Raw genomic sequence first — 24,254 nt, forward strand, 5'->3', positions numbered from 1 at the left:
GTCTTTCCTCTCAACAATTCATACCATGTCTATTAACGTGGTTGGTTCTCCTTCTCCTCCACAAAGCCAGGCAGGCACGGTAGGGCAGGACAGTCCTGACCGGGCTTCCGGGCTGGGAGTACGCGGTTTTTCAAGTTTTGCTAAATATCATCAATGTGTGATTATTCAGATGCTGCAGTGCGCTCCCATGTCTCGATTCGACATGCTTCTTCTTCTTCTTTTTCTTCTTTTTCTTCTTTTTCTTCTTTTTCTTTCTCTGTCTTCGTTGCTCCAGCCATAGTCCACAGTCTCCAGTCTCTTTTTTCCTCCTGCCCGTACAATGTTATCCGACCGAAACCGCGAACAAACCGAAAAAAAAAAAAAAGAAGAAAATTTTTTCTTGGGAGTAACACAAAGGAAACCGTACCCGACTTTGTCTCGCCTGATCTGGACCGATCCTTGCACGGGACGGAACCGCCAACACGGGACGATGCTGGTTTTTTGTTTACATATGTATGTATGTATGTATGTATAGTGCCGCTGATGATCGAGAGCAAATGCTTGTTTTGTCTTTTTGTCTTTTTTTTTTTGTTCCAGTCCGGTATGGAGCAAAGCAGTCAACGACATGAGATTCGTTGGGGGAACAGTTTGCTTTCAGGTCAGGTTAATGGGGAGCAAGCAGTACCCGAGCGAGCCCTGGACCAGGACCCAACCGGGACACGTTGACGTGTGTGTACCAAACGGATATTTGCTGGATCCGAGGGGTGATGGATGGTGTGCCACTTTGAGATGTCCTGCTTGCTTGCTTGCTTACTTACTTACTTGGGTCCCATGACGATGCTGGGACTGGATGGTATGGGGGCATGTGTCTGGACTCTTTGATTGATGGCCTTGATTATTGTTGATATTGATGCCCGTGTGCGGGAGCAGTGGTTGGCGAGAGTTCAGTTAGAACGTGGAAAGGGAACGTGCATGGCTGAGCAACATGCCGGTGTTGTTTGAATTTGGATACTTGTCCATACCCTGAACGTACGCCAGTGAATGAATGAGAACATCTATGTTGCTTCGTCTCTGCAAGTGTCCATGGAAACATTTCATCCATGGTAATAAGTCCTTGTCGCCAAAAAGACACAATCACGACAGTCAAGAACACTTGAGGACGATGAAGTGAGGTAGTGTAAACATGTAACTTGAATCTTGATGCTCAATTATTCTTGTTCAATTGTATCCAGCCATTGTATGAATGGCTACCCCTGTGAAAAACAAACGCCTATCCTCCTGGTTTGCCTGCCAACCAATCAATCGCCCACCGGTTTAAGCCTCCCACCTTTCTTTCGCAACATAAGAGTACAGTTACACCTTCAAAAGATAGGACATAAGGACATGAGCGAAAGTTATGTATGATAATGAAGCCGCCTGCCTAAAACCGCGTGCGCGCCTGATAACCCGCCGGCCACCATGAATGACCACCGATCCGATCCGAATTCGATCCATCCCGCCGCCGAAAAATGCTTTGCCTTGCTCCCCTTTAAAACCCCTTATTTCCCCTATTAACCATTTGTGCTATAGTAAAGGGTAGAAAAAAGTTTGTAAAACAAGAAAACAGTAAAAAAAGCCGTTGACGTGAGTTGAAGTGTATAAGTCATGTTCATCGTCATCCCGTTTGCGGCATCTCCCATGAATGTGCTTTCATTTCCGAAATCCTTTGCGTGAGCAAAGTTCCTCCACACACCAAGTCTATTGTATGTAGTAAAGACGCTAGGAAAAAAAAAAAAAAAAAAAAAAGAAAAAGAAAAGAGAAAACGCAAAAAGACCAAACGATAGAGGGGTATATTGTTGAAAGCACAGACCGAAGACAGACAAGTAGGAAATTGAATTTTGAAGCGAGAGGCGCTTTTTTTTTAGGCCTTGAGCGCAAGAGTGGTGGTTGCCGTGGCACCACCCTCTGCCCTCGGAGCATGGGCGAACATGCGGTGGAATAGATTACGACGCTCTCCGCCAGCACTGCGGTAGGTCAGCTTGACAAGAGTAGCTTCGTCGAATCCAAAGTTCTCCAGGCAGGTCTGCTCATCATCAGCTTCCAGCTTCTCGCCGCTGTAGGCAGCTTCCCAGCCATATGGATCCACCACAGTGGGAGGCTTGAGATACTGATCCTGAGAGTGATCAACAGCGAGGAACTTGGAGCGTAGGTTCGAGGCCGAGACAGTGCGGAGCGGGCTGCTGACAGCGGGCTTGTTGTTGGTAGCCGACTTGTCAACGGTGACTGCGGGGTTGCTCGAAATGGCCCTTCTGACTCTGGGGCGAGTAAATCGCCTTGCGACACCTTCAGGCGTCGTTCTGATATATGGCGTATAGCCTTTTGCGGCCATGCCATCCTTGTGAAGCCTACCCTCGCGGCCAGCATCTTGAACTGCGTTGTTATTACCGGCCATTGGCGACGGAATATGCTGACCGGGGGTGGACTCTTCCCATTGGACCAGAATAGGTGGTTCCAACTTGACATCTGCTACATCCTCCATCGAATAATCCGAATTGATAGACTCGGCCGAGGTGGTAGGATGGAGGCGGGGGGAAGAGCGGGCTCCATCAAGAGCTGGCATGACCTGTAATCCCTATAAGGGGTTGCTGGCGCTCTGTCTGGCATCAGGCAAACCAATTTCGTACCCATACCCGGTAGAAGGGACGCTAGTGGTCTGGGAGCGCTTGCTACGGCTCTTCTTGCCCAAACCCAGCTTTGCGCCCATCTTCTTCCAGCCGCTGGTGTGCATGGCCCTAGAGATACCGCTGGGGGAGGTGCCAAAGGTCCAGTCGGCGCTAGGCGGTGTGGTGGGCGGCGTCATGGGCTCGTTTCCAGAAGGATAACCGGAACTGCTGTCATCAGTAAAGCCGTCGATAGGTGAGTCGGCCACGGTTGATGAGGAAGCCGATCGGCTGGAGGTCTCGCTCTGCCACCCGAAAGTGTGCAGAGGAAGAAGGCCGCTGGTCTTTGATGATCGGTTCGACTGCTGGCCATCATGCTGAGGAGGAGGTGAGGCTCCACCGTGTGCGCGTCTGGGATCGTGTACCAAGTCCTTCCAGTACGAGCGGGAATGGGAGAGAGAGTGAGAGTGGGAGTGAGAATGTGAGTGTGAGTGTGAGTGTGTTGTTGAGTGAGAAGAAGTAGGGTGAGTAGACGCAGGCGCAGGCGAAGGGGTCGGCGCTAGTGATTCCAAGAAGGGTCCGAGTATCGAACCTTCCATGAGATCATAGGTGTAAGCCACTGCCTGGTCAAGCTCCGAGGGGCACGGCGGTTGCTCAGCGCAAGAGAGCTGCACTAGCCGGTCGCGGACGTGAGCCGGAAGGTTGACTTCGTGGCTGCTGTTGGGCCGGATATACGCATTCATGAGCTTCTCCCACATGGATCGCAGCTGGTGGAGACCATCAGGTGTAGGACGGCATCTCCCGAGCATGATGTCGTTATACGCCTTGCGATACTGGTCAGCACCAAGGGTGAACTCGAGCGTCTCGAGACAGTGGTTGTGGGACAGGAAGGCAAGGAAGGCGCCAAAAGTATATGGTGGGGGCGCAGTGTTGGACAGAATGTCTCGCAATGAGGGTGGCGGTATCGCCATGGACGAAGGTCTGGATTGGGCCATGGTGGAATCGGGGTCGGAGTGGTCGGAGTCGGAAGAGAATCGCGCTGATTTCCTGCGCGACGGGCTGAGGCTCAAAGTTCGTAGCCGCGCCGGTGGCATCCTTCCCAACACGGAGCGCCCGACAATCGATAAGGCGAAGTGTGGATGGTTGGACTTGCAGAGCAGATCAAGGCTCTTGTGCAGCCAGAAAAGGACCAGATATCGGGAAGCGTCCTCACTCCATTCGGTCGGAGGTGACTTGGCGACCGAAGCAGACCGTTATATACAGGCCGTTTGCCCCAGGTGCAGGGAAGGGAGCGGCAGAAGGGCACTGTCTTGCGAGTGCGCGGTTGCCCGACACCCGTACAATGCACGTAACCTTTTGGCTCCGTTGCCGGCCTAGTAAGCCAATTGCGGCAGGACTGGTCGGGAAGCGGCAGGTCTCCAAGTCCGTCGTCGACTCGTTCTGGGAGACAAGGCGTGGGCTAGAAGTCACGTAGAAGCTGCAGGCAGCCGGGTACCGGACCAGATCGTAAGCCGATTAATCTGCGACTGCGTTCAAGCCGTGCTTGTCGAGTGCGGAGGCAGCAGGATCGTAAACCTGTCTGACTTGCACGTCTGTATGTCTAAGCCAACAACACGAGATGCTAGGCAACACAGCAGACGCTCAATAAACCGATGAATATCCCTATCCCTGTCGGTTGACGGTCGTGGTGATGCGTAAAGGTAGTTGCGAAGTCGGCGCGGTGGTGGTAGCTAAATGTCGTCGATGAAGTTCGTTCGTCCAGTTGATTTGATCCTCTCCCGCCCAGTAAGTAAATGAACTGAAATCCAACAGAGTTCCAAATGACGTCTCTAGAATTGATGGGAATCGGAAAAAAGCCTGGGCGATGATCGAAAGACGGTGGTGGATCGAATCGAAACAACTAAGTAGTAATAAATGAGTGCGAGAATGATGGGGGACGGCGACCAAAGGAAGGTGTTGTTGCTGTTGTTATTGTCGTTGTCGTTGTTGTTGATGTTGTGTCGTGTTGTGTTGTGGTGTGGTGGTGTTAGCTGTGGTTGTTGCTAGTGGACAGCAGCAGCAGCAGGCAGTTGTTATGCAGCAGCAGTCGCAGCAGAAGCAAGGTGCAGTTGCAGGTGCAGATTGTTGCAGAAGAGAAGACAGTTGAGAAGGGCGACGGATATGGAATGCAGGTGACGACTCGGATTGCTGTTTGGTGGGTGTGGAGTCGATCCAGTGTAAGTGACTGAGACGGTGTTGACGATGATGCGGCTTTGCGAGACAGAAAGTGACAAGTCGACAAGACAAGAGCCAAGGTTTCGGTTCGCCGGTAAGGACGTTGCGCGCGAAGGGATTGACGACGGTTTATAAAAATCAAATCAAAAAAGGAGGGTGGGATGTGGTCTGTACAAAAAGGGAAACCGACAAAAGGTCGGCCAGGAACCGTGGTTGGCCAAAGGACGAATGACGACCCGAGTCTGTCTCGTGTTGGTGGGTGGGTGGTGGTCCCAGAAGAATGGAAGCTGGAAGCCGCGCAGCAGCAGCAGCAGCAGCAGCAGGACCAGGACCAGGACCAGAACCAGGACCAGGACCCAAAAGTTCCCGCGATGGCAAAAACGGGGCGCTAGGCGCTCGCTTCCCTTCCCACTGACCTTGTAGCAAGCAAGGTTCCCTCTCTCACAACAAAGAAGGGCCACCCCGAGAAGCGGCGGTCCCAGGAATGCCAGTGGAGTCAGTCAGTCAGTCAGTGGAGGTCCAGTGAAAGAAAGCCACCCACTTCCAGTGCCAGCCAGGTCCCAGCGCTTTGGTGCGAGGCGGCGGGCGGGATGACCGTTCGGCTTCGGGCGGTTCCCCTTCCCTTTTTCTTGTCTGTCCTGTTTGCAGGACAGCCAGTGGCCAGTGCACGGAAAGTGGAGTACGAGTGTGAGATGGACTGCTGGTCGTGGCTGGCATCAACAAAGAAAAGAAGTGCTCTTTCCCTTCAGTCTGTCTTCTACACCTAGGTAGGTACCTACACTACAACGCAAAAGATAAATCCGAGATTGCATCAAGCAAGATGTGCAGATCCGGCTGAGCAAGTTCAGGTGCAATAAGATTGCTAGGTGAGTGAAAGGGACAAGACTGTTCATGAATCTGCCAGATCATGGGGGTGCCGCCTTCCAGGGTGCCGCCTTCCAGGGTGCCTGCCTGCCTCTCTTTCTTCCCTCTTGGAGCCTTGTTGCAGTGAGCGACACGGAACCGCACAAGAAGGGAATGGGAGGAGCCTCCCAAGAGGCCATGCTCCCACGGACCCCAGCAAGCGAGTGACCAGCAGCACCTTGTTCTTGGAGATGTGGGTGCGGCACGACGAGACGAACAGGGGCCGTGACAACATGCAATTCGCTGCACTCTGCTGCTTGGGCGAACATCTGCCCAGCCAAACCAGCTTCTCGCACCATTCCCTGCCCGTCCAAAGTCCATCCTTCGGCCACCCACCCTTGGACCACGCCCTTGCCAGTCTGCAACCCCCTGCAAAAACCCTGCAAAGCCCTGCCACCTCCCGTCAAGGGACTTGGCCAGTCAGGGCGGTTGGATGAAGCGGCTCGAAGGGTTGCGGGTGCAAGAGGCGTCAGTGGGCGTCATGGTGGGCGACCGACCTTTGGAACAGTCAACAAGTCTCCAGGACATGGAGACATCTGGATTGAGTGATTGCAGAATCCATCGTCTGCTGGGTCTGGGGTCCTCGTCGGGCGTGGAGCAGGTCACTGATAAGGACGGCTCCTCCTCTGCCTCCATCTCCACCGCCTACCCCGTCTTCGGCCGTCACGCAATTCCCCATTTTTTTTTAGTTTGAATTCGCTTGACTGATTGACTGATTGACCCTTTTTTTTGACCAACAAACTCCCCAACTTGCTGACCACGAGGCAGCCGTTTGTCGGTCTTGTCACTCTGACTAATCGTTAGCCAGCGTCGTATCGAAACTGAAGTCAATCTAGTGGAGCGGGGACTGGCATCAAGAGCATTGTGGATTGGCGAGACTGGTGAGACTGGGGGAAGACACACCTCACCGTCGAGGTTCTGAGGGTGAACCGAGGCAAGGGTGGGTCGGATGAATTGCGACCTAGAAGCCTTCTAGAAGCCTTCTCCTTTTGGGATGATCTCTGAAGAAGCAGACGACATCGGACCAACCAGAGAGGGAACCTCGACGGACAAACCCCACCAGAGATCCACTGGATTGTCGGTGGAGTTCTCGGACTCACCCCACTTACAGTGAGACTGATACTGATTGGATTGGCCTGACACTGGCACACTGTCGCTCTTTTGCACTCACCGCAGTGTTCTGACCGTCGCTCCCTTTTTTTTGTTCTGTCAATCTCCAAGAGGCGCCAACCAGAGCCAAGCAACGCCAAGACCCTCCAAGACCATCTTCGTCACCCACCTGTCAAGCCGTGTTCCGGATGCTGCAGGGTAAGTAAAAAGGCCGTGATGTCTGCTCCCCTCCAACTGGCCACTGCCTGTTCCCTTGGATACAACGCCGCCACGGCAACCCAGAAAACACCACAAATGGGCGCGGCATGGTTACGCAAAGTAGGATGGAAGGCCCTTGGAAGCACTTTGGAAACATCGGAGTCAGGTCGCTACCAGATACTTACCACTTGCCACGCTTGTTGCCTCGTCTGTGTCCGTCTCCCCATTCGCCAGCCACCGCTGTACCACTTGACTTGATGGTGTTACACAAATTCGATATGCGATACGCATATGTACCTCAGGTTGGAGTGTGAGTATGGAAACTACTAGTCTAGGGGTCACAACTCCGAATTGTGTGCTGCCTCGTGTCGCCTGAGGTTGGCGAGGATCGAATGCTAATTCCCCGTCCGAGCAGCGAATACACTACAACAGTACCAACTCTCATAAACTGCAATCTCAGCAAACAAAAGACGCCATTCCCAAGTCGAGGCTTCTGGTCGCCGTTGTTCCATTTGGCTGCGATAACCCTATCTCCGATGCCCGGTCTTACGTCTCCATCCCCTCCCCATCCCCCAAACGGCTCCACTGTGTGGTGCCTCAGCCTCGACTTGGCTCGTCTTGACACCTCCACAACGGACTTCAACATCAGCCCGATACACCCCATCCATCCATCGGCTCGAGGCCGATATAATATCAAGATGGTGCGATTCTCGGTTATGGTTCCGTGCTATTGACCTGGTTGCCGACAAAGATGATTTCACTAGTGTAAAGATGACTGTATTCGGATCGTGTTTAGTGACCGCTAAAAGTCAAAAGTCGATGTCGTTCAGGAAACTCACCGTTGAGACGTATTGCAGTGACCAATGGTAAAAGCGAATGGTGGCCCGTGTGCGACGATCAATTTTCACAAGCTACAAGCAGATTGAGAAGGAGACACTGCGCTGACTAGTACTGCATACATAACCCTGATGAACTCGTGCCCGAAGTGGCCGAAACCTCAGGGTTTTACCCAGTGCGGTCTCTGTCGCGGGAACGATGATCGCTCCATGGCTTCGACTAGGGAAAAGCCAACATTCTTGCACCGCATGCCAACATTTGAAACCTCATGATACCTCTGACCTTCATTCTTTTTTGGCGCTAGGCCAGGCGGTCGCCAAAACCCTTTTCTCCACAGCGCACATCCCTCCCTTGAAGTTCCGTCGTTCCCATGGGCCACATGGACCAAACATCAGACGAGAGTTGGTTTCGTCACGCTTTGCTGCTCTTCCCCTCCTCCTCCTCCTCCTCCAACAAGGGACCGAACTCCACGGCCATGGGTCGATAACACGAATCATGTCCTCGGCTGACGGCTCATGGGCTTGTCGTCGTCGTCGTCGCTTTTCGCAAGGCTTATCATGGCATTGAATCCATGCGGTGCGACTTGGCACAAACCTTGTTGCTTGGGGTTTTTACGCGCGCGGCGGCAATGTGGAAAGAGCGGAAGCTGGCACCTCATCTCTCACTCACACATTCTGTCAAATCATTTGGTCAGATATCGGATGCCGGCTATTCAGCCCAGCCTTGCCCAGCCAGACGAAACCTGACAAGCCTCAACAAAGCGGCCGGTTCTCACCGAGAGTTTGGAGCCTGCTTGAACTGAAGTCGGATCTCCATTTTTGAATGCCTTGTCCTTGTCGTTATTGTTGTTGACCCTCCACTATAAGATAGACGCTGTACAATATTCGTACCGTACGGCAGGTCGGGGGATAGAATAAAGTTTGCTACCCTGTGGTAACCGCGCGCTCCCGCCGGCGTCGGTACTTGGCCAGCTTGGCTCCCTTTCTTTCCCAAATCTGGCCTCCAATAGAAGTCGAACATCTTACGACACGGCACCGCAGCCGGCGCGGCGGTCCTTGGTCTTCGGACAGCCTTGTATGAAAGAGGCAATCCACCCATCCGTAGCCCTTTTCTGCATTCCCACTCCACCAAGCCGTCGGCCGTCAGCCGAAGGTAGTGTGTACATTGCCAAAGTTGTGTTTGTGCCCTCTTTGTTGCTCCATTGTGTACATTTCTAATCACATAGTCACACCCCTTGGTGAAACTTATATGAACCATAGGTAACTGCCTAGTCACATCTTGCCTGTTTCCACCCCCATCATCAAGAACATAGAGCAATGCAATTCCATGGGGGACTTGACAACGTTGCAATTACACAAGCTGGGAATGGTATCAAATTCCACATTGGGAACGGAGAATATAACAAGAACGAGACAAGTCCTTCACTCCATTTTGCTATGTATCTCTACGCTAGCAAAGTTCAGCAGCTCTTGGTAAAGGGGTAGCATAGCCGGATGTAACCGACCACCGATCGCCAACATGGTTGAAGGCTAGGAAAGAGCGAGCGTCTAGAGGAAAATTTTCATTCTAGGCTAACGAAAGTCAAAGCAAACAATACCAAGAAGAAGAAAAAAAGCAACAAAGGAAAAAAATTCTCCGATCACAGTCGTCACTCCTGATGCGAGCCGCGGCGGCGGCGGGCTTCGCGATTTCGCCTAAATACTGTAGCAGGCCAAGGCATGGCGCTAGTATACGATATGTAGCAGCGCTACAAAGGTTACCCTTCTAGAAAAACGGTTCAGCTGCGCCAAGCGCTCACGAGACTGGCTGTCTTCCGCTGGACGGAGCTGAAGCCTCGCTACGTCCGAGAAGGCCAGAAGAAAATCAAGCCACATTCTGTCAAGAAAATCGTCAACACCAACAGAATTTTTTTTTTTTATTCTTGTTTTCTCCGTTGTTGGCGCTTATAGCCGAAGAAAACTTTTTCATATGCATAGCTCAGATTTGTCTTTGTGCATGATACGATGTTGGCAAAGACTGGGAAACTAGGAGGAGGCGAATTTTACGTCTTACGTTAACGTCAAAGAAAAAAAAAAAGAAAAATAAGGCCGGACTCCCGAAGCCCGACCGCTGTCCGGCCTGCCGGTGTAAGCGCCGCCATCTACCACAGTACACTATACACTACGTACGGGCGGATTGATAAGACAAAGTTTGTGCTAAGATCATGCACACGCATTTAATTGAGATGAATGGAAGAGAAACAAAATGGTTGGGATACTTCGGACTACACTAGAATGTCTGGATGTCGTGCAACGTCAATGCCAATGGGACAGGATCAGTCAGGGCTGGATCACCATCGTGGTGAGATACGGTAGGTGGTGAGAGAGAGATAAAATCTGCTTCTGCAGTTCTAGGTCCAGGATCCAGGATCCAATGAGCATGACTCTCTCTGTATCAGTATGACCTCGCCTTTACGGTCGCCTTGCGAGATTTATTCATTCATTCATTGTCTCTGCCCAGGCTCATCTGCTTGTTAATGGTCATGTTTAGCGAGCAAGAAACTTGCCTAACTGTTATCATTTCGCCTACGCCACCTAGGTATACACTAACAACCGGACACTTAACACAGCCTACACCTTATGCTGTAACACTTTTTTTTTTTCACCTTTCCACCCACCCGGCACTTTTTACTACAGTAAGGAACAACCAACCACTATAGAATCCATTAATGTAAAAACACATCACATCATAATGCGAGGCAAGGTCAAAAGCATCCTTCGAACCGACGACGAAACTGCCTTGCTTTTTTCCAAATTTTTTTCCAAATCGTACAACATAGGTATGTACCCAAAGAAAAAAGCAACCAATTACCATGGATGCCACGCCATCAACGGCAACCGACAGTCTTCTAGAACTTCCACCAGGGCGGCGGCATCTTACGTTTTCCCTCCTTCCCGTGTTGCCGTCGTGTCATCATCGGATACATCCATCCATCCATCCATCCATTCAACATCCAGGAGAAAAGGAGGGGGGAGGGGGGAGACGGGCACAACTTAGAGAGAGAAGGGGAGGGGGGGGGGGGGGGGGGGGGGGGTTACACAGCGGGAGATCCGCAACAACGCTTGTGAAGCAAAAAAGAAGAAGCATTTGTCACTCGTTGCACAAACGTATGAGACGGCACACACACACACACACACATGTTGCACATTCAAGCGAGCAACAATAATCACCAGTCATTTACGTGGGACACCACAAAATGCACACAGTACACAGCAGCACACCCTGGTGTCACGCCCCCATCCATCTAGGTAGTGTACATATGGTTGTTGTGGTTGCTTGTCTCTCTGTCTGTCTGCAGTGTAAGTGTAAGTCGTATTACCTACTGCATGTATCACTGTGATACACTCTCCTGAGGGGGGACAGTGTGTCACCGCAGCGGTGCACGCATATACATACAGACATACATACATACATCATAGCACTGCAGTAAGGTTTGTTGAGGTGACCGGTAGATACACATAGGTAAGAATCGTACGAGATGGAAGCAATATGGAAGTGTCCAACGGATGATTCTTTGTTTTTTTGTTCAATTTCTTCTTTGTCCGAGTCAGCCTCAACAGAGTAGGTCTGCATAGGTCACAACACGGTAGGGAAAAGGTGTGTGTTCCGGTTCTATCCGTCCACGACCCCTCCTCCACCTGGAATTGGTCTTTGCATTTATCACCGTGCCCATCAGTTTGATACATACAACCTTGCATCAATTCACTGAGCTTGACGTAGAGGTATGTAACGGAAGGATGTAAGAAAGCCGACAAATGTGCCCTGGGCTGACTGCCTGCCTGCCTGCCTGCCAACGACTTGCATATCCGAATCGGAAGTCAATGATGCTCTGCCACGAGGCAGACACGCAATTTGTTGATTGATGGACCAGCGAGATGTTTGAATGAGATCTGGAATGCGTATGTAGTAGCATAATGCCCTACCACGGAGGGGCACGCTACGCTACGCTAACCCACCTTGTTAATAACACGCTACCTACCTACATAACAATGCCACGCCATCCGAACTCGAACCTTGTTTCAATGAATTGTTGGAAGGATGGATACCAGGATTTGCCCGCTTATGTTATCAGAGCTCAATACCTATGTATGCATGAAAATGGAAAGATACATGCGGGGAAAAATAATTCCCGGACCATCATCGTCAGACGGAAGAATAAGAAAAGAGGTCCAGTGACTGCTGTTCCGACTGTCTAACTTATCATTCATCATCATTAATTCTTCTAGATTCTAGACTCCGAGATCGGACGACGACAACGACGCCTTGTTCCATGTTTGACGGACTGCCTGCGTGCGGCAAGGCGCTTGTTACCTACTTTGTCGCACTTACCTCAAGGAGCAAGCGAGAGTTGAGCGACGGTGTAAAAATGGCCGAAGGTACTTACTGTACATGATTACTATGCTCACCCCATGTCGCTGCCAGGCGGCGGTTCGGGGATGAAGTGAGAAACTCTTGCCCGAATACAACCTAGGGTAGGTACGTAAGTAGGTATGTTGCTTACTTCAGCGTCACAGAATTGTTGTGCTGTTGGGATTTGAGGCTCAAACAAAAGACGGCAGCTGAAGTCAGTGAAGGTGACTGCGTCTGCCACGGGCATCTTTGCCAATGATCAGCGTTTGTTTTTGCTGTCATTATAATCCTTCTAGTCTTCCCCATCTTATTTGAACATGAGATGATGGATCATGGCAAGTTCCCACAAATTAAACATCGGATGACACATGATTGCACTCGGACTTGGCATCACTCACATTCAACGCATGGATGGCATCAATGCATGGAAGGCCTTGTCGCTCTTCTTGTCGCCTTCCATCCCATCTTTCCCGCATTGATGCGCACCTCAATGCTTGTTCCCTATGTATTTCGTCACTCGATCTCGTCTTTCCTTGCAGAGAATGCATTTGGTGATGTGGCAGTGTTGGTGATAAACAAGAGGGAGGCGAGGCAAGGCGGGGGAGATCTACTCGCTGTGCAGCTGCTACTGTTTGTCGAAGAATTCCCAATTTCCTCGGATTCCGGGATTCTAGCAGGTTTCTCGAATCTTTCCTCGTTGGGTTTAGACCTGGCGGAGGATGTTTGTCGATCCTGTGGCATGGCACCCCGCAGTTTTGTGATGAGACCCCAGTTGTTTTTCTTTTCGTCACTTTTGTTTAGTGGACAGGTGAGGTGACGTCCGGACTCCGGAGCGTGACGGTGAGTGACAGCAACAAGACATCGACATCGGGTCCTTCACCCGCCCGGCCGGGACACCGGAGCTCAGGGAACGAAGCTGAGCCTCCTGACCTCCAACCCTTCTTCCTGTCACGCCACTAGTCACGATGAATGAACAAACAAAGACCCATGTGTGATGACTGTGCGCTAGAAACGGAAGTTGCCTACCAGTCAACAAGTGACAATATCTCCAGAACCTCTTAACTCCATTCCCCACTGCTAGATGAATAAATTGATATTGGAATGGATCATGGGAGTTCTCCCTTTTGAACCAAGAGCGATCGCAAGAGATATCGGCCGGCGGAACACAAACAAGCAGCAAGCCACGCTGCACGCCGAGAGTGAGAGACTGACAGAATTCCGTTTCCGTCCCGTGGAAGACTGTTGGTTCCCGTTTGTCACGGGCCGTCATCTTGCATTTTTGGTATGGCCGTCCATCGTTGTTGTCGTCGTCCTCGTCGTCGTCTGATTCCCGTTTGTCTCATACAGCTCCAACTGTCAGGCATCAGGCAAGCCGCCTCTTTCCGCTGTCATCGGATGCGGTCTCTTCTATGTTATCGACTTGGCGATCACATTCACATCAGGTTATCAGCGGAGCCGCCCGATGACCCCTTTGGTGTTCGGGATGTCTGTCAGACTTTGTCGCTGCTCTACTGTTAAATTCGTCATTGGATGAGGGAGGTTCTCTGAACCCGGCTATTCCCGTCTTTTTGATTGCTCGTCTGTGCTGACTGTCAAAGCTCCCCGAAAACCCATCATCAGATGGCCCCTCCAATTCAGCCAGCCTTGTGCCCTTGCGAAACCTTTCGCGACAGAACGGAAATTGCCGTGGAGATAGCCGTTTGATCCCCCTGATCATCCATTACCAAAGCGCAGGCGGGATGAGAGTCTGGAGACTGGAGGGAGGATGATGAACCTGAGTGGATCGGAGGCCCAGGGGGTCAAGAGGTGGTGTGGTGAAGATGTTTTACCCCGCGTGTGATATGACTGTGAACGGACTCCCGTCGGACTTATTGTTGCGCAGTACCCTGCGCTCGCTTAGTTGTTGTACACTAGTGTTGTAGTGTACCTGTAGGGAAGTTCCGTGTCTGGAAGTTATTATTCCTCGTCTTTTTGTTCGGTTTCATCCAGATCCACGATTTGGTGGCTTTTGGCTCGTGACCCGGTTAGAGTGGTCGTTGTCGGTTGGTCAACCATCAGAGCCGTTGTAAACAATGAGATGGATGTGCAGGATATGGATTTTGGAATTTTTTTTTTTTTTTTTTTTTTTTTTTTTTTCATTTTTTCCCCCTTTTTTCTTTTTTCTTTCTTCAATCTGGTGATGCTAAGAAAGTCGAATGCTACCCAGTCGCGTCGACGTCACCAGATGTGTTGTTACATATTGTTAGTGTAAGGGTGCATTAGCACCTGCTTCTACACCACCTACGCTTCTAAGCTGACGTGCAGCCCCCCAAAATGTTCCCCTCACTACGGAAGCCTCCATCCACTAACAACGTCGTGTCAACGTCATGTCACGAATCCTACCGAACTGTACCTCTACTCAAGGTCTGCGCAATGTGAACTTGGAGTCATCGTCGCCGAAAGTGTCAATCACTACGAGAGACAACACCAACGAGGCCTTCTATCATGCCTTGGGTCGATGTGGCTGAACAGAACCCCTGGCTGTCGTCTGATGATGAGGGGACTCCAGTACTTTGTGTTTCTTCAGGGCCAGTGGTCGTGGATACGGCGCCCACGATCAAGGAAGAGCATCGTGGTCTTGTCGTCTTAGAAATCCCCCCTTCTTCTTCTTCTTCTTCTCCCTCCCCATCTCTTAAAGGGGAGGACAACGAGGGTCAAGATGATATTCCCAAGTTGCCCGTTACAGGTTCTTTACCAGCTCCCATCGCCGTGCCTGATGGCCGGAGTACTTCATCACATCCATCTCCGTCAAATTCCCATATCAATACACCCGAACCCACAACTCCTATTGCTCCTTCTGCGGTAGATAGTGGTGAAGGTTCATACAAGGAGGAAGTTCATCATAAGAGTCCTTCCACTGCACACGCAGCTGTTCACCACAGTTCGGCTTCTGTTGCTGCTGCTTCCGAAACCAAGAGACGTACGTCAAGCGAGAGTCTCTCGCCTGTCCCAACAGAAAACGCTTATATTGATGACGACGAAGATGGTGTAAGTCTGTTATAGCGACTTGCATGAATATATTCAACTGCATCGCCGCTACCTTACCTGGTTACAGGCCGAACTAAAGGGCCCTGTCCGCAACCCACCTTGCTTCCTATGTGTCACCAAGGTGACTTTGCGTGATAAGGGTGACAGTGTATGTATGTCATCACCCTGCTAGTATCAGACATGGACGGTGGGCATGCGTCGGTTGTCGCAAGTATGGGAAACGTTGCGAGTCTTCTCCTGATTTGGTCGTCCAAGCTTGGAAGGCTTGGAAGGCAGAGCCTAGGGCAACGGTTGCGGCTGAAAGGGCGTTGAAAGCTTTGAGAACCATATGCGCCGCATGTCGCAATCTTCGACAGCTTGTCAAAATGGGAATGATACCCTCGTAAGCTCGCCGGCCACAAATGTGGCGCATCCCTTCCTACGTTGCCCGCATCCGGATCTGTTTAGTACAGACGATTGACATGGCCTATTTATATAAGCGCTACAGTGGAAACACTCCTGTCTGGAGGCGATCTCTACCCCGAAATCGATGAAGGCAGCTCCCTGCCTGAAGTATCATCGCGAGCTGAGTTTACAGCTCTGAAGCGACGAGTGAAATCTGTGGAGGCAAGCCTGCGGCGTCAAGCCATTCTTCGCCGACATTCAGAGCCAAGAAAGAGACGAGCCGGACGCGGCAATTCTGATCAAGTCAAGAAGGACGACAAGGGCCCAGAATTGCCCGACTCCGAAGATGAGGAGAGCTATGAGAAAGAAGAGACTGAAGACGAATGGTTACCGTAGCCGGTCCTTCTGATGAATCTGCAGCTGCTTCATCTCAGCACACTTCATCACGGTAGCATTTTCTCTTCATCACGTCCCTTTCCCATGCTATTTCCGCCAAAAACTCGTGTAAACAACGGTAAACGTTCCGTCTTTGTCTTAGCACGAAAAAGGTGACTTTTGGAGTCTTTCATCAGGGGATCGTCTCGTCGACTGCTACGCTATATCCACCAGACTATAACTTTAGCCTCAACTGCAAAATTCCTTCAACTCCACGCCTGGTCATACCATGACCAGCTTGAAAAGTCTCCTTTGGGCTAAGTTTGCCGAAGATGGCTCCATCGTCAAGTCGACGAGATGAAGAAAGGCAAGGATGTCGAATGCAACCTTTCTGGTGCGTGCCCCAGATGTTGACCGGACCCCACGGTCAAATTACGGAGACGTCATTGCCGTCCGGACCAATTTTGATAAAGGACGAAAAAGAACCCCCACCAAGCCCCCAACTTCAAACCCCGAAGACCATCGGGGAACATGATGTTAGGGCACAGACGGCGAGCAGGGAAAAGCATCACCATGGACCAGTGCAAGCCCCTGCAACTGCATACTTTAGAGATTGCATATATCATATAGGTCACCAGAGTATGGCCTCTAGGTGCATGCCCAGGCGGGGTCACGAACCCCTGTTTCTCACCAAGCTTTGGCTCTCTTCTTGCATATTATATCTCATTTATCTCATAACCTTTGGGTGTTCCCCATAATGCTTGATATTCCATGTAATTTTTGGGGATTCTACTGTAGGAGGATGTCCCTGTCAATGCCACTGTTGAAGGTTTCCAGGGTATAAATAAGAAAAATAAGAAACGGACGGTTTAGAGGTAACGTTAACATAACCAGGTCTATCGAAGCTACCCAACCTGCCAGCTACATACCCTAGCTGGGTCAGGGGAGGGGAAGACCGCGCCCCCCCCCCCCCCCCCCCCCCAAGGGCAGCACACATTTTGTGATTTGAAGGCATTTACACACTCCGCAGATATTGTGCTAGGGACTGGTAAAGAAGAAGAAGAAGCCCCCACGGTCCCACACACTTTCTCTCTCTCTCCCTTGGGTATCACTAGGTGGCGTACCCTAGACTTTACACTAGCAAAAATCATGCAATGACATTTCCAAACTTGGCCAAATTTTCTCGGCTCAAGTGCGCCGAAAAAGCCATCTGATTTGCTCCACGCTCCACGACTTCTCTCTCTCTCTGTCCCTGTCTGTCTCTTTTGTCTCTCTGTCTTGGCCCTTTTCTTTCCCCTTTCCCTTGATGAATCCCTTCCCCTTCCACCCTACCCGTCCGTTTTTTTTTGTACTGTGTAGTGTATGTACGTAAGTATGCCAAAAACCAAGACTCTGCTGATGTAGTGTAGTGTAAAGAGCTCTCCATCACTCTCCACTACACCAGCCTCTCTCTCTTCTCTTGCTCTTCCCTTCGCCTACGTCTCGAGTCCCTTGCTTGATGTCCCCCCTTCCCGAGATGAGTGGAGGTTGAATGAGCATCATCACGATCGAAGCAGCAAGCACCCTTGAGACCGCACAACGAGGAAACGAACGACGTGGAGCGAGACGAGACGAGACGAGCCGATCCTCTAACGAGTAGGGTAGTGTAGCGAGCGAGCGAGCGAGTGAGCAAATTGACTAACGGACTGACTGACTGACTGACCGATTGACCGACTGGACTGAATTGAATTAAATTGACTGACAGACGGGGAGATATCTCTCGGTAAAAACAAAAACGTGGAGACCCCAAAGCACAAAAAAAGGGAAGGGCTCAACCGATATTGAAATTTGATAAAAGTGTGGTGGTCTATGCGTGTGTGTGTGTGTGTTAGTGCAGTGGTGCAGATCAGTAGTGAATCATAAATCCGAACGTGTATTTCCGTAGTGTAGCGAGCGATAGCGATTCACACTATGTATGTAGACCCAAGGACGACTTATCGAAGACGGACCCCCTCCTGGTGGGACTGACTGACTACACTAAACTGGTAGCCTTGGGCTAATGTATTTTGAAGTGGAAGCTAGTGTAGTGTATAGTGTAGCTCAGCTTTGTTGCCTCGGTTGTTGCCTGCTTTGGTTAGGTTCAATCAGTTCAGTCTGTCATCTTGCTATGTATGCTGTCGATTCCAGGGTTGATTAAATCCAATCGAGCACTCAATTCAAGTGTCAATTTCGAAGGGCGGAAAAACGCCGTAATCGAGAATCACCTCTACCTGCCACATGATAAAAAAAGAAGCAAGAAGTAAGAAGTGCAAGCTTGAAGAATGGTGATGGTCAGGTACATACACGTGCACACGGATGAAGAGGGCGTTGAAAGCCGTTGAGGGTATGTAAAAGGCCGCCCAAGAAGTCGATGGTATAGGTAGGAGAGTGATCCTTGTCCCGTCTTACTACATTCGAAACTAATCCATCCTAGCATTTTACGCCTATCTCGGCCGGTGTCATGATGCACTTTTCGCTACCTCGTTGAGTATCCTCCGATCATGGATTCATGGGAAAGGGGGGGAAGAAGGCTGATGGATCATACACTACATTTCATTCAAAACGTAACGGTCGGGTCTCCTGATCGATAGAGGTACGTAGCGACCCGCATGTTGTCATCTAGGTTAGTGTACAATACCTATTGTCCAGGAACAGGGCATTTGATGCGTACCTAAGGAGGCGAGACATAGGCAGAAACAATGTTCGAAATTTCCTACCTAGTCCACTTTCCCCACGGGGGACTTCCCGTCTCTGACAACAAGACTGAAGAGAAACCCCTTGACTCCCTGCTTTCCAGCAGTCCTTGACAATCAGTCCGGACACCATTGAAATACACTAATGGTAGTCTTATTATTGTATGTATTCCCGTTTGTTATTCCCGTTTATTGTGACCGACAGCAATCTCTAGAATCACCTAACGGTTTTTTTTCCCTCTTTCCATTCCTTTGATGAGTGGCATGCCTAGCTAGTGCCCACTGGAGACACTGGCTGAAATTGTCACTTGATAGCGTCTGTACACTGCTTGTCTTCCTCCACAATCCCCATTCCCTGCTTCCTTCCCGTCTCCCCCCACGACCCACGTTCGTTCCTACTGTACCTTGAACTGCATCGTGGCGCTGCTGCTCGCTTCGAAGGCGGTGTTTGGCCAGCCGATTCTGGCCGATGCTACTCGGCCAGCGGTGGCAATTGATGGGAGTGAATGAAATCATCAGTTGCCATGAATAGTAAAGCCGGATATATCGATGGACTGGAATGAATGATAGACGGGAAGTACCATCAAAGCACGGACAACGGCGGATGGAAACTCGGCGATGCCGTCGTCGTCGTCGTTGTCCATCCGTCTGGTCGGTTCTACGCAGCACACCAGACAGACTACGGATGCACGGAAGCAAGAAGAACAAGCAAACATCGCATCACTTCGCTTTTGCTCTCCTGTCGGTATCAAAAAAACAAATGAAATAAAAAAAAAGACCTTCTAGAACAAACGGCCGGACGTCGGGGAGAGCCGTGGCGGCGCCAACGGTCTTCGTTAACACACACAAGTCCCATGCACATGCCGGCATGGCCCCTATCTTTTCTTCTCTTCCCTGGTTTGTCGTCTTGACTGCCGCGTTGGTTTTTTTTCTTTTCTTTTCTTTTTCTTGCCTGATTCGCTTTCGGGATTGGCACTGCAATTGGTTAGCACGTCCAGGACTCCAAAAACGCCATCGCCGAGCGGGATAGTCCGTCGTTGGCGGGTTGGGCGGGCCCCAGGGCAGCCGGCGGCGCATGCGGCGGAAGAGCCTCATCGTCTCGGGAGAGTGACTCCAAAAATGTGTTTGTCCGTTCTAGCATTGGACCACTGCACCATGTGTGAGATTTGTGCCTGGATGGACTGTGTAGATAGTGTAGTGTAAGATGTCCGATCTCGGAAGTCGCAGGGGAACGAACTGCCATATTTGGCGCGGCGGTAGATGGCAAGGCCAGGTAGTTTAGGGGTAGGGAGTGTTCGTCATGAACGTCCAATGATTGTTGGATAAAGTGGCCACGGGGTTGGTTATGCTGAGGGTGAGGTTGTTTACTTGTTTCAACGGCGAGTTTCATGTGTCTCCTTCCAAACACTACTCTGTCTCACACGGAACTGAAATCGGTATATTGTCTTTACCAGCGGTCAAAGTTGTCGGGCGTGCGTTGTTCGACGTTGCAGTTTGTCTTGTCTGTCTTGGTGATAGGTAGTGTTGCTAGTTGGTCTCTGTAGTTAGCAGACGCAGGTTACCGCTTTCTCTTGCCGTGATTTTTTAACTGCCGGCATCACGACGTATGCCGGCTGTTGTGCAACGGGAGATCATTCTGCCTCAGAACCTGCGACTTCTGCAAGTGATCGGAAATCGACTTGAGATCTGAACTTGGACTCATCGTACAAGCCCCCAGTGACCAAGTATGTGATGTCTTCACAAACGACAAAGACTTCTGGCTGCAGAACTGGGCTACCCCTTAGCCGATGTTGAATCCATCAAGGTCCTCACTCCATCCAATTCCCTCATAACATGGCCTACGTAGTAGTGTAGTAGTGGCACTGGTGGCAATGAGACGGCCTCCACCCTCCAGCCTACTTCGCTGTCGTTTTGATCTTGGAGGAGACCCTCTGGCCAACATTCGTGGCGTTGACCTTAGCCAAGATTGAGCCCAACCAAGATCCAAGATCCAGCATGGATAACACCTTCCCGGAGGAGATAGAAGTGGCATGCAGGACCCTTCTCAACATGACAAAGAAAAAAACCGGGAAGGGCATGTCCAGCATCCGTTTCGTCCCGTCCCGTCTGACTCTGTTGCCAATTTTGACTCGCCTCCCCGTCCTTCATGTCCATTATCGGCGATATTATCCTTGGTTGAGATATTGTGTCGACGATGGAGATGCAGTGCAGTGTTGCACCGAAGGATTCCAAATTGAGATGGGAATTGTAGATAGCAGTGTATGTTACAGTAGGGATGCTGTGTACATACATGGGCGAAAATGTGCCATGTTCCCAAAATTCCATCCATGACTGGCGAGAGAATGGATGGCGGGATCTTTTGGATTCCATTCATTTGCTGTGCTTCCATGTAATGCTACTGCTACTGTGCCATTGCTCTTGCTTCATTGACAAATTATGACGGTTTGTTGACAGAAGCAGCTTCCTAAAAGGGGCTGTAGTTGAGTGCTGTTGCTTGAAAGACTTTCTTGGCGGAGAAACGTCAAGTCGTGTCGTCGATGGAGAGAGACACAATTGCAAATCATGTTAATGTGAAATGATTAGGTGTGCAAAAGGGGGGAAGAGAAGAAGGAGAATGTGAGCTGTATGCTCAAACCTGTCCGACATGTAACCGAGTTACCGAGCTTGGATAGAGCCGTGGTCTCTTCTTCCCATGCCTGGAAGAACACAATGCGACAAGGGACCACAGTTACATTCCAGCAAGCATGTTGAAGAGAATCGCATGATAAATGGGACGAGAAAACAAGGAAATCTGTCGATCACCATCGAATCTTGCCGCGCATTATCGTATCTTCTATCCGCCACCCGTTGACCGTTGACAGTGTCGTCACCTAACCCAGATGACTTTGGCTCCATAGCAGAGCCCATGTTTTCGTAATGTCTAGATTGAATTGTGGAAGGAAGTCGTTATTGATGCCCCGCCTTGTTTCTTGTTTTCACATTTTCCAAGTTTCGAACTACAAGAGCTGTTACTTCGCGGGCAACACGAGTTTGAGCACTTCGAGGAGATACCGCCTACGATGTGACAGGCGATCTAACTAACGCATGGATGTTTGACACAACCGTGAACTATGATAATATTCTTTGCGTTAAGACAATGTTGGTCGAGCTTCGCCACCTCGATTCCCAATTAGTGAATAGTGTCTAGACACCTTGGTATATAATTATTCCAGATATATTACTCGCAAGGTCTGATACGAGAGTCCTCTCCGATGACAGTTGGTGGATGTCAAGGGCTGGACCTCAACACTTTCAAGATATAAAGAACGAGACAAGGTATCATCATAGGATTGCCCCCCGGCCGACGCAACATCTAAGGATCGCAACTTGTTGATTTGTCCGTAAGAGACAGTGCCCTAGAACAGCCAGGGTTAATGGTACGACACTGAGCTTCAAGAACATAAAAGTCAATAACCGGGGCGTGATAGAAGCACGGATATAGCGGATTGTGGGTGAGGTTGTAGTTGGTTACGTCGCAACGAGTTGAGGGAAATTGCAACCACCGCACGTCAATGACCGAACTCAACTGCCGCAATTAATTTCCGGCGAAGGTAGCATTTTCCGATCGCCCACTAGCATTGTCAAAGTGCTAAGAACATACGATTCACGTCAAGTCGCATGTTCTCTAGAACCGAGAGATGAGGATGTGACATAGTAGATTTGCCGGTCGATATCGAATCGCCGGCATCGAACGGGATTATCGGACTCGGATACGGCAGTAAAAATAGCATCCTACCCCCGAGCCACAAGTGCCGAACGGGACCGGTCTATAGCCAAGGGACATACACATCTCGAACGGAAGTCCATCGGGCACTCGTAACCATTGTCACGACACTTGAACAGTATCAAGAGTAAGAATGAATCATTTCGTCGCTCAATGATCGCAAAGAGGAAGCACAACGAAACCAAGTCCCGAGTAGGAAAAAAAAAAAAAAAAAACGAGAAAAAAAAAAGAGTGTGTACAGAGTACACTGAGACAAACCCCGTAGCCCAGCAGGAAACGCGACCCCTATTCTTCCCCCCAGTACCCTCACTGATCCCATTATCCCCTCCAGCTTCGCTACTGCTCGGTAGCTCCATCTGACGAGGGTCGAAGAATATCGCGTTTCCCAAAGTGAGATCTTTTTGCGAGTCATCGATGGTCGATCCATCGATGGTTATTAGTTGTGCCTTTTGGAGGACACAAGTATCTATGCAACAAACACTTCGTCTGTAGCAAGTTTTGTATTTTGCAGCGGAGTGTCGCTTTGCGTCTTTGGCTCTGGTGGCGCTGACTTTCAAGCTCAACAGCATCGCGCTTTTGTCTTTGATTGGCTTTTTGTTGCCCAGTAGTCTTTTGTAGCAGTATGAGCTACGCTTCAGTTCAGACTTGTTTGTCTGAGAATCTTTGCCTCTGTTCGTTTCGAACCGGCGAACTCTTGAGTTTGCATGGGCACAGCAGTACACGAGACCACTGCGCCATTCTGCCATGCGGCAGCTGGTGCTAGGCACGGGGTTTGTCTCTTGGTGGTGGCAGGAGGGGCTGGAAGATCTGCTTATGTACTGCAGGTGAAGGGGGCTTGCGCGGGAAGGTACATGGGAAGGAGGGCAGGAGTGCTGCAGCTTGCGGGCAGATAAGATCCCGATGTGTGGCATGAGATAGGAGGGAAGGGAAGGCACGGCCGCCAACTGGAGGCTGGACGAAACACCACGGAAGAGAATACACGGTAGCAGAGAGGGAACTAATTGCGAGCTGATTGAAGGCTGTCGCTGCGTTCTAGAGACTCTGTTCGCGAAGGCCAGTTGGTGTTTTCATAAGTGAATGAGAGACGAAACATCCGCATGAAAACTTTATGATCGTGATGATGATGATGATGATAGCTCGCAATCGTCTTCATACACTGTTTCCTGATCTGGTAGTCTCTTGATCTGGTAGACATTCGGACAACTACAGTCCATCGATGGTCTGGTTTACCTGCAAGAAGAATAAACTCTAAACAGTGTGATATACGGCAATATTCTCCTTCTCCTTGAATGACATTGAGGGAAACATGTCAATATCATAGCTCAATATAAATAGGACACTAGATCGAGGTTCATCGGGTGAGGATAGTATAACGCCTAACCAGAACATATTTTTCTTCACCTCCAACACTCCTCGCTCCTCGGTAGGCACGATACAGTTAGCGTTTCTTTCCTGATTGAAGTCAAATGCTTCATCTTTCTCAACTTCTGGACTTGCCTTTGTTTCTTGACTGTCTTCAGTACCCGGCCTGTCGGTGTTTGGCCACCAGTAGTTGCAGCTTTCCATATATTTTCGTATTCCACTCGTATTATATTCATCATCCTATCACTTTCTTGTTGCATCTTTTTGCATAATTCTCCCTTCTCTTTTCACTTGCCTTTGACTTACGGCCAGGAATCTGGTCAAGTCAAACAAGAAAGGGAGAGGCGAGGAGAGACCAAAAG

At 50.3% G+C, this 24,254-nt stretch overlaps 3 protein-coding genes and 1 non-coding gene across 4 annotated transcripts; 3 read left to right on the forward strand and 1 right to left on the reverse strand.

Moving 5' to 3' along the window:
• Window positions 1-1,165: 1,165 nt before the first annotated feature.
• On the reverse strand, window positions 1,166-3,713 carry NCU05435 (hypothetical protein; the record flags this gene model as incomplete). The annotated part of the gene is made up of 2 exons (XM_958165.3): window positions 1,166-2,572; window positions 2,633-3,713. 2 exons carry the CDS (start codon window positions 3,711-3,713, stop codon window positions 1,881-1,883), a joined length of 1,773 nt encoding a protein of 590 aa, XP_963258.3. The 3' UTR covers window positions 1,166-1,880.
• A 1,710-nt stretch (window positions 3,714-5,423) lies between these two features.
• Window positions 5,424-6,430, forward strand: NCU05437 (hypothetical protein; the record flags this gene model as incomplete). Its single annotated transcript, XM_958167.1, has 3 exons — window positions 5,424-5,520; window positions 5,738-5,820; window positions 6,014-6,430. The coding sequence occupies 3 exons, from the start codon at window positions 5,424-5,426 to the stop codon at window positions 6,428-6,430; spliced, it is 597 nt and encodes a 198-aa protein (XP_963260.1).
• A 6,993-nt stretch (window positions 6,431-13,423) lies between these two features.
• Window positions 13,424-14,219, forward strand: NCU14131. The gene is made up of 3 exons (XR_897823.1): window positions 13,424-13,552; window positions 13,631-13,809; window positions 13,869-14,219. It is a non-coding gene; the product is annotated as a ncrg171 (non-coding RNA).
• A 535-nt stretch (window positions 14,220-14,754) lies between these two features.
• NCU05448 (hypothetical protein) lies at window positions 14,755-16,077 on the forward strand (the record flags this gene model as incomplete). The annotated part of the gene is made up of 3 exons (XM_958046.3): window positions 14,755-15,297; window positions 15,365-15,449; window positions 15,806-16,077. 3 exons carry the CDS (start codon window positions 14,755-14,757, stop codon window positions 16,075-16,077), a joined length of 900 nt encoding a protein of 299 aa, XP_963139.3.
• Window positions 16,078-24,254: the final 8,177 nt, after the last annotated feature.

Source organism: Neurospora crassa, linkage group II (genome assembly GCF_000182925.2).
Source record: "Neurospora crassa OR74A linkage group II, whole genome shotgun sequence".
Lineage (NCBI taxonomy): Eukaryota > Fungi > Ascomycota > Sordariomycetes > Sordariales > Sordariaceae > Neurospora > Neurospora crassa.